Source organism: Mustela nivalis, assembly GCF_964662115.1.
Source record: "Mustela nivalis genome assembly, chromosome: Y".
Taxonomy (NCBI): domain Eukaryota; kingdom Metazoa; phylum Chordata; class Mammalia; order Carnivora; family Mustelidae; genus Mustela; species Mustela nivalis.
This window is the reverse complement of record NC_139041.1, coordinates 27997484-28007147: the sequence shown is the minus strand read 5'-3', so window position 1 is coordinate 28007147 and position 9664 is coordinate 27997484. Positions and strand designations below refer to the sequence as shown.

General features: G+C 38.5%; 2 protein-coding genes across 2 annotated transcripts; one reads left to right on the top strand and one right to left on the bottom strand.

Moving 5' to 3' along the window:
* Window positions 1–3737: 3737 nt before the first annotated feature.
* LOC309856921 (sex-determining region Y protein) lies at window positions 3738–4802 on the bottom strand. The gene has a single exon (XM_082718711.1). The coding sequence runs from the start codon at window positions 4721–4723 to the stop codon at window positions 4064–4066; it is 660 nt and encodes a 219-aa protein (XP_082574837.1). The 5' UTR covers window positions 4724–4802; the 3' UTR covers window positions 3738–4063.
* A 2633-nt stretch (window positions 4803–7435) lies between these two features.
* LOC309856852 (sex-determining region Y protein) lies at window positions 7436–8500 on the top strand. Its single transcript, XM_082718519.1, has one exon. The coding sequence runs from the start codon at window positions 7515–7517 to the stop codon at window positions 8172–8174; it is 660 nt and encodes a 219-aa protein (XP_082574645.1). The 5' UTR covers window positions 7436–7514; the 3' UTR covers window positions 8175–8500.
* Window positions 8501–9664: the final 1164 nt, after the last annotated feature.

Genomic DNA, 9664 nt, shown 5'->3' with positions numbered 1-9664 from the left:
ATATTTTGACAAAGACAGTCCTTAAACTCTGGAAGTGGGTTTGAATGTCAGTGCTTAACATTTCAAAACACTTAATCATGCCAAACATTAGGTATAACCTGGAGTTAGCTGATTATCTTTGTCTAAAGGAGTTTTCTCCTATCTCTTGTGCCAAGCAAGTGTTCGCAGCTTAAAGCCAGGTGCCTAGGCTAAACTCCTACGCATCAGGGGACTTCTTGGCACTATCTTTGCTGATGTTTACATTTCAAAGAGAGGGCTCCAAGGCCATTAAGAAGTACCTTTGTGGGTCGCTGGTGCTGTCAAGGGGCTTATTTATCTTAGAAAGATTTACATAGGTCTCAACAGAAGAGCAGAGAAAGGATTTAAAGAGTTTTCTAAAGAGAATGCTCTAAGGAACAGGAGGGGCAAGAGTGGCTTTCCTTTTTGTCAATAAAGGAAACAGCAATTTTATTTTTCTGAAGTCTCACAAAATATTACTGGACAAACATGAAAAACATTTGTTCATTTATTCATTCAATATTCATTTAAACACCAGCCAAGGACCACTCCAGTGGTTTCCACCATACATTCCTGTTGTTTTGTTAATCTTTCTTGTTAACTCTACCGGTTTTGTGTGATCTCAACCAAAATACTAGCCAAATTTTCTGGTCATTTGAACCAGCACAGAGATTTCAAAAAAAATTAAAGAAAACAAAACCCTACATTGCCTAGAAATTCCAAAGGAGGAAGAGTAATGAGTGGACATTTGCTCTAGCAGAAAATAAAGCAGAGGCTAACAACTATTTTTTTTTAAAGGTTTTAAAGGTTTTTGCTTGTTTCTTTCAATTTTTAAGATTTTAATTACTTATTTTGAGAGAGAGAGCACTCTTTAGGCAGAGGAAGAGGGAGAAGCGGACTCCCCATCCAGCAGGGAGCTTGACGAGGCTTCCATCCCAGGAGATCTGAGCCCAAGGCAGATGCTAGACCTACTGAGCCACCCAGGCACCCTCTAAGAACTGATCTAATTATCATTGCACACCTTGATTTTATGATTAAACCTTAAAATACCAAGTAATCCCAAATTTTGCTGAGCCTTTTTGTGAGTGTGTATGGAAATCTCATGCATGGCTGGTAGAAATGTGAAATGGTACACAAGCTCTGGACAAATCTTAGGAAGTTTCTCACAAAGTTACCCATACAGCTGCCTGGTGACCCAGAAATTTCACGCCTGGGTGTTGCCCAAGTGAACAGAAAACATGGCTCACTCAGACATTTGAACTTGACTGTTCACAGCAGTTTTATTAACAGAACCCTCAAACTGAAAGCCGTCCAAAGAAGTTCACCTAATCTGTGATAGATTCATATGAACTTAAAGCTGAGTGAAAGAAACAATATGTACTGTTTGGTTCTCTTTGCCTGAAGCTCAAGCTCAGGCAAAAGTAATCTCTCAAGGACAGAAGTTATGTCACTGATGGAGGAAATGGAGTGCACAGGGAAGTTATAGGTTCAGTGGAAGTTTTAGGGTCAAATATTCTATATCGTCACTGGGGTGGTAGTTACACAGTTACAAGCATTTGTTCAAACTTGTCAACCTAGAAATTTAAGATCTGCACATGGTATCTCACCTAAGATCAACCTGACTTTTGGTTTTTAAGGAACCCACTATGAAATCAAATATTACCTAATTAAAATATTAAAACCCTCTGTTGAATTAAGCAAGGGTTGGAAACAGATCTATGTACATATGGAAAATGAACATATGACCGAGTGACATTTTATACCATAGGGGAAAGTATTATTATTACAAGCAATAGTTAATACATGCCTATTTAAATAAACCAAGGATGGAAATCTACATTACTCTTCCACTAAAATATTTTCTAGATGGAACAATTACTTCCATGTTAATAATAACTACTAGTTAGTCCTTTACTAATGCCAACCTCTGTTCTTAGTATTTTATAGACGTTTGCTCATTGGATCCTTATATACCTTAACTTATTTACCCTTCATAACATCCCAGTGAAGTATGTTTTTCTTGTTGTTACATTATTATAGTCATTGTCGTCATCATCATCATCATCATCATCGTCGTCATCTTAGTGGCGAGAATATTGAGGGCCACGCAGATAAAATAAACCATCCAGCGTTTGGCATGGTAAGTCGCAGAGAAGGGAGTCCAATCCAGATTACATCTAGAGGCTGTGCTCTAGTTCAGGCCTTTTTCTGTCTAAACATTTCTTAAAAGGTGGTATATATAGCAGATATCCATTACGAAATGCAAGAATACTGGCTACCAATATTTGCTTAAAAACAAACAAAGGAACAAACAATCAAAAAACACAAAAAGCCCTCCTAAAAATACACATAAGCAGCAATTCCTTTCCAGGATGTATACTCCTCAGAAAGGCAGGTAAATATTCTCTCCTGTACATGTATACAAATGTACAAAGAACACTACTATCTGTGATGACTAAAACCAAGAAATGTCTATTCACATGTCCATCAAAAGTACAATGAAATGCATGCAGAAATTTCTAAAAGTAACAAATTGAACATCAGTGAAATTACGTTAAGTAAAACAATCCAGACATGGTATTTTACATTCCCATTTATTTCAAGTACAAGATAAGGAAAATTAACCCATGGTGATGACGGTCAGAGCAGTTCATTTCTGTAGAACATGTAGAAAGAGAGGTTTTGAACATAAGACACTTGTAAGTGTATATACATATATGTATACATATTATGTAGAGAAACATTTTTTTAAAAATATAGAGTACTTCAGGAAGTTGTTTAAGAGATATTGCAACATGTATTTCTCATTTAGTTTGCATAAATCTCAGATTAAGCAATACTATTTCCACAACAAATTAGTCTGCCTAGTTAACTCTCTCTCCCTCCCCCTCTCTCTCCCTTTTTTTAAAACCTTGATGTTTATTTAGAAACATGGCACTTAGCTCTAATATGTCCTATTGTAGTGTTTGAGCTTTATTATTTGAGGCATTGTTTTTAAAAAGCTTTGGAATATATGTATTGCAAAGTTAATTTTGGTATATGATATATATTTTAACCATCAATTTATTTTTATTTTGCAAAGTGATGGTTTTCCTTGCAAACTGCCAATTTTCTGCATTAGCCCATATGTAAATTTTATAATGGCTTTGATTTAGCCCACCTCCCATGCCACTGCCTCCATAATCTGAATAGTTTTAGATTCTCAACATTCTTTCTCTACCTTTCACGTGTGTGTGTGTGTGTGTGTGTGTGTGTGTGTGTGTGTAAGTTAGGAGGTGATATGAAACGAGTTAGAAAAAATTTTCAGAAAAAGAGGCCAAAATATGGGGGTCACATAGATATAAAAATGAACACGAGGTAAATAAAGATTTTCTTTTACAACACAGGTGTTATAAAGCGTTCAAAGTGGACCTCAAAGAGCAAAGACACCTGCAGAGGAGAGGAATAGAATTGCAGATGTTGCCCAAACCAGCAGGGATGGGAGATAATATAAAGTACCAAGGAAGACTTGATTTACATATTTAGTAGTTAAAATTATCTGAGGAGTACAAAGACAGGCCAAGTAGCTGAGAGACCTACAGAATGATTGCTGCGAAGGATTGCTTCAAAGCATAGGAAGTTTTCATCGAAGTACATTTTGTCTGTGTTTCTCACTACTATATATCTTTTATTGTATTTAAAATAAAGAGCGAGAATTCTGTTACCTCTGCTGACAATGATGAGATTATTAGTATATACTTGCAGCTATTCAGTTTATTTAGAAGCGGATCTGTGGAACAACTAAAATTAGACATGAGGGTTGTCCTGTTAGAAGAAAAACAGGGGGTCTTGAAACTCAAGCAGTTTCAGTATTGTTAAGGTGCTCTCTTGTCAAGGTAAGCAGCCATAAACCCAGACTGAATCTACTCAAAACGTCCTGTAATTCTTTATATGCTAAGCAAGTTTACACGCTTTATTTTGAAATTAAGTGGCACATGAAATAATAGCAAAATTAATATGAATAGGGCCTTTGTTAGCCAGAGTAAGGAAATCACTATGGAAAATAAGCACCAGAAAGACCTGGCTGTTACTTAGGGTAAAAGTCTGTGGACAGCTGTGTAGCCAACGTTTCTGAACTGTGACGGAGGCTTGTGGAGCTGCAGTGGTGCTCCTGTTGCAGCACCGAGCAGACTACGTTCCGGGCTTGTGAGGAATTTAACCGGTCCTCTGTTCCTGAGTGTGCATCCCTAGTACGGCCGCCCCTGCACGTAAAGGGGTACCACCTCTCATCCACGTACCCCTGCCTGCACAGCATGGAGGAGGAGGCTGCAGGTAGCAATTTATCACTGTTCTGTGGCATGGTCTTCCGACGAGGTCGATATTTATAGTCTGGGTATTTCTCTCGGTGCATGGCCTGTATTCTCTGTGCCTCCTCGAAAAATGGCCGTTTTTCGGCTTCTGTAAGCATTTTCCACTGGTACCCCAGCTGCTTGCTGATCTCTGAGTTTTGCATTTGGGGATTCTCTAGAGCCACCTTGCGCCTCTGATCACGGGACCACACCAGGAATGCGTTCATGGGTCGTCTGATGCGGGTCTGGCCGCTGTCCGTACCGTTTCCTCCAGTTTCACACCGATAATTTGAGGTAGGATTGTTCGTCCAAAGTTCAGAAGAGGTTCTTCCAAAGGCGAGGATGTTTCCTCGTTGTACCGCTGCACAGTGATTATCGGTGTTCAACACTCCGAACATAGCAGAGGCATAAAATTACAGCCGTGAAAACAAAAAAGGTGGGTGAGTGTGAGGGGGGAGGCGGGGAGTGGGAAGCAAAGTTGGAAGCTCTAAGCGATCTGAAAATTATCTAGACTCTGGTGCTGTAACTTTTGTTTCTAAAATACTCTTTTCTCCGCCCAGCACCTTGCCTCAAACCCGCCCCCTGACCCTCCGCCAAAGCCCAACCTACCCATTCTCAAGCAAAACTTCCAAATTAGGTCATACACGCTGCCTTGAGCGCTCTACATCTAATCCGCAGCGCTGAAGTCTCTATGCTCCTCTTTAGGAATTGAAACAAACGTTGCTGTTATTAACTCATTTTATTATCCCTTAAATAAAGGAGGAATGTGCAGCAAAGATTGTGAGTTATCAAAAGAGAAAGTTATGTTTCAAAAACAAACTTTAAAGGTAACCCAATTCTGTAAGTTATTAAAACACCTCAGCTATTAAAATACCTTCAAGTCCATCATCCTCATGTTTCTTCACTTCTACTTAAACTAGAATTCAAAATTCTATGCCAGTTTTCCACTGCCAAGTAACTAGTAATTCTATGTTGTTTTCTATGCTGATGACTAACAGGATGCCAATATATGTTTACAGCTAATATCTAATAACCCATCTGTGCAGTAACTAAACTTTGATATAAAAATTGTTCCACTGAAACAGGAAAGAAAACAAACAACAAATAAGGCTGGCAGCAACAACAACAAAAGTAGATGACTTTGGAACTCAAGCAGCTCCACTGGTGTTAAGGGAACATTCAAGAGACCAATTTGTTTTCCATAGACTGTACACAGTCTATACCTGAGTCACTGTCTTCTGCACTTTCACATAACTGATAATCAAAACAACAAAACCAAAGAAGATTTTACAAGTCTAAATTAAGTTTCTGAATCAGAAACACCAACTTAATTATGGTTTATATTTTACTTCAGCCTTAGCACAAAACTAAAAAGTCATATTTTACCAAGTGAAATAAGTGAATACCTCCTCCAAATAAATTCTGAGGCCAGACTTGGAAATTATCTCAGAATATGTTCATGGGGGAAATATATTCATATGAACTTTCCCAGTGCAAATCTTAAAAGTGAATTTGCAAAATGGGAGTAGCAACCATGCGTTGTACAGGACAAGGTCCTGTTAAAAAAAACAAGGTCTCACCAAGACTAAGAATGATGCCTAAATCCCTAGGATTTACTAGATGACAGAGAAACAAATTATGGGGTCCATACACATATTTTGACTGAATGAAGTTAATTTCTGCTTGGAGTTTTTTAGCTTGTAAGTTTTTTAGCTTGGAGTTTATAGCTTGTAAGGAAAGAACCATTTGATTTCCTAGGGATTTAGGCAACCATGCGTTGTACAGGACAAGGTCCTGTTAAAAAAAACAAGGTCTCACCAAGACTAAGAATGATGCCTAATTCACATTGCCAGATGTCATCTGTGCAATAACTGTTACAATGCATTTATACTAAAAAACTCCAAGCAGAAATTAACTTCATTCAGTCAAAATATGTGTATGGACCCCATAATTTGTTTCTCTGTCATCTAGTAAATCCTAGGGATTTAGGCATCATTCTTAGTCTTGGTGAGACCTTGTTTTTTTTAACAGGACCTTGTCCTGTACAACGCATGGTTGCTACTCCCATTTTGCAAATTCACTTTTAAGATTTGCACTGGGAAAGTTCATATGAATATATTTCCCCCATGAACATATTCTGAGATAATTTCCAAGTCTGGCCTCAGAATTTATTTGGAGGAGGTATTCACTTATTTCACTTGGTAAAATATGACTTTTTAGTTTTGTGCTAAGGCTGAAGTAAAATATAAACCATAATTAAGTTGGTGTTTCTGATTCAGAAACTTAATTTAGACTTGTAAAATCTTCTTTGGTTTTGTTGTTTTGATTATCAGTTATGTGAAAGTGCAGAAGACAGTGACTCAGGTATAGACTGTGTACAGTCTATGGAAAACAAATTGGTCTCTTGAATGTTCCCTTAACACCAGTGGAGCTGCTTGAGTTCCAAAGTCATCTACTTTTGTTGTTGTTGCTGCCAGCCTTATTTGTTGTTTGTTTTCTTTCCTGTTTCAGTGGAACAATTTTTATATCAAAGTTTAGTTACTGCACAGATGGGTTATTAGATATTAGCTGTAAACATATATTGGCATCCTGTTAGTCATCAGCATAGAAAACAACATAGAATTACTAGTTACTTGGCAGTGGAAAACTGGCATAGAATTTTGAATTCTAGTTTAAGTAGAAGTGAAGAAACATGAGGATGATGGACTTGAAGGTATTTTAATAGCTGAGGTGTTTTAATAACTTACAGAATTGGGTTACCTTTAAAGTTTGTTTTTGAAACATAACTTTCTCTTTTGATAACTCACAATCTTTGCTGCACATTCCTCCTTTATTTAAGGGATAATAAAATGAGTTAATAACAGCAACGTTTGTTTCAATTCCTAAAGAGGAGCATAGAGACTTCAGCGCTGCGGATTAGATGTAGAGCGCTCAAGGCAGCGTGTATGACCTAATTTGGAAGTTTTGCTTGAGAATGGGTAGGTTGGGCTTTGGCGGAGGGTCAGGGGGCGGGTTTGAGGCAAGGTGCTGGGCGGAGAAAAGAGTATTTTAGAAACAAAAGTTACAGCACCAGAGTCTAGATAATTTTCAGATCGCTTAGAGCTTCCAACTTTGCTTCCCACTCCCCGCCTCCCCCCTCACACTCACCCACCTTTTTTGTTTTCACGGCTGTAATTTTATGCCTCTGCTATGTTCGGAGTGTTGAACACCGATAATCACTGTGCAGCGGTACAACGAGGAAACATCCTCGCCTTTGGAAGAACCTCTTCTGAACTTTGGACGAACAATCCTACCTCAAATTATCGGTGTGAAACTGGAGGAAACGGTACGGACAGCGGCCAGACCCGCATCAGACGACCCATGAACGCATTCCTGGTGTGGTCCCGTGATCAGAGGCGCAAGGTGGCTCTAGAGAATCCCCAAATGCAAAACTCAGAGATCAGCAAGCAGCTGGGGTACCAGTGGAAAATGCTTACAGAAGCCGAAAAACGGCCATTTTTCGAGGAGGCACAGAGAATACAGGCCATGCACCGAGAGAAATACCCAGACTATAAATATCGACCTCGTCGGAAGACCATGCCACAGAACAGTGATAAATTGCTACCTGCAGCCTCCTCCTCCATGCTGTGCAGGCAGGGGTACGTGGATGAGAGGTGGTACCCCTTTACGTGCAGGGGCGGCCGTACTAGGGATGCACACTCAGGAACAGAGGACCGGTTAAATTCCTCACAAGCCCGGAACGTAGTCTGCTCGGTGCTGCAACAGGAGCACCACTGCAGCTCCACAAGCCTCCGTCACAGTTCAGAAACGTTGGCTACACAGCTGTCCACAGACTTTTACCCTAAGTAACAGCCAGGTCTTTCTGGTGCTTATTTTCCATAGTGATTTCCTTACTCTGGCTAACAAAGGCCCTATTCATATTAATTTTGCTATTATTTCATGTGCCACTTAATTTCAAAATAAAGCGTGTAAACTTGCTTAGCATATAAAGAATTACAGGACGTTTTGAGTAGATTCAGTCTGGGTTTATGGCTGCTTACCTTGACAAGAGAGCACCTTAACAATACTGAAACTGCTTGAGTTTCAAGACCCCCTGTTTTTCTTCTAACAGGACAACCCTCATGTCTAATTTTAGTTGTTCCACAGATCCGCTTCTAAATAAACTGAATAGCTGCAAGTATATACTAATAATCTCATCATTGTCAGCAGAGGTAACAGAATTCTCGCTCTTTATTTTAAATACAATAAAAGATATATAGTAGTGAGAAACACAGACAAAATGTACTTCGATGAAAACTTCCTATGCTTTGAAGCAATCCTTCGCAGCAATCATTCTGTAGGTCTCTCAGCTACTTGGCCTGTCTTTGTACTCCTCAGATAATTTTAACTACTAAATATGTAAATCAAGTCTTCCTTGGTACTTTATATTATCTCCCATCCCTGCTGGTTTGGGCAACATCTGCAATTCTATTCCTCTCCTCTGCAGGTGTCTTTGCTCTTTGAGGTCCACTTTGAACGCTTTATAACACCTGTGTTGTAAAAGAAAATCTTTATTTACCTCGTGTTCATTTTTATATCTATGTGACCCCCATATTTTGGCCTCTTTTTCTGAAAATTTTTTCTAACTCGTTTCATATCACCTCCTAACTTACACACACACACACACACACACACACACACACACACACGTGAAAGGTAGAGAAAGAATGTTGAGAATCTAAAACTATTCAGATTATGGAGGCAGTGGCATGGGAGGTGGGCTAAATCAAAGCCATTATAAAATTTACATATGGGCTAATGCAGAAAATTGGCAGTTTGCAAGGAAAACCATCACTTTGCAAAATAAAAATAAATTGATGGTTAAAATATATATCATATACCAAAATTAACTTTGCAATACATATATTCCAAAGCTTTTTAAAAACAATGCCTCAAATAATAAAGCTCAAACACTACAATAGGACATATTAGAGCTAAGTGCCATGTTTCTAAATAAACATCAAGGTTTTAAAAAAAGGGAGAGAGAGGGGGAGGGAGAGAGAGTTAACTAGGCAGACTAATTTGTTGTGGAAATAGTATTGCTTAATCTGAGATTTATGCAAACTAAATGAGAAATACATGTTGCAATATCTCTTAAACAACTTCCTGAAGTACTCTATATTTTTAAAAAAATGTTTCTCTACATAATATGTATACATATATGTATATACACTTACAAGTGTCTTATGTTCAAAACCTCTCTTTCTACATGTTCTACAGAAATGAACTGCTCTGACCGTCATCACCATGGGTTAATTTTCCTTATCTTGTACTTGAAATAAATGGGAATGTAAAATACC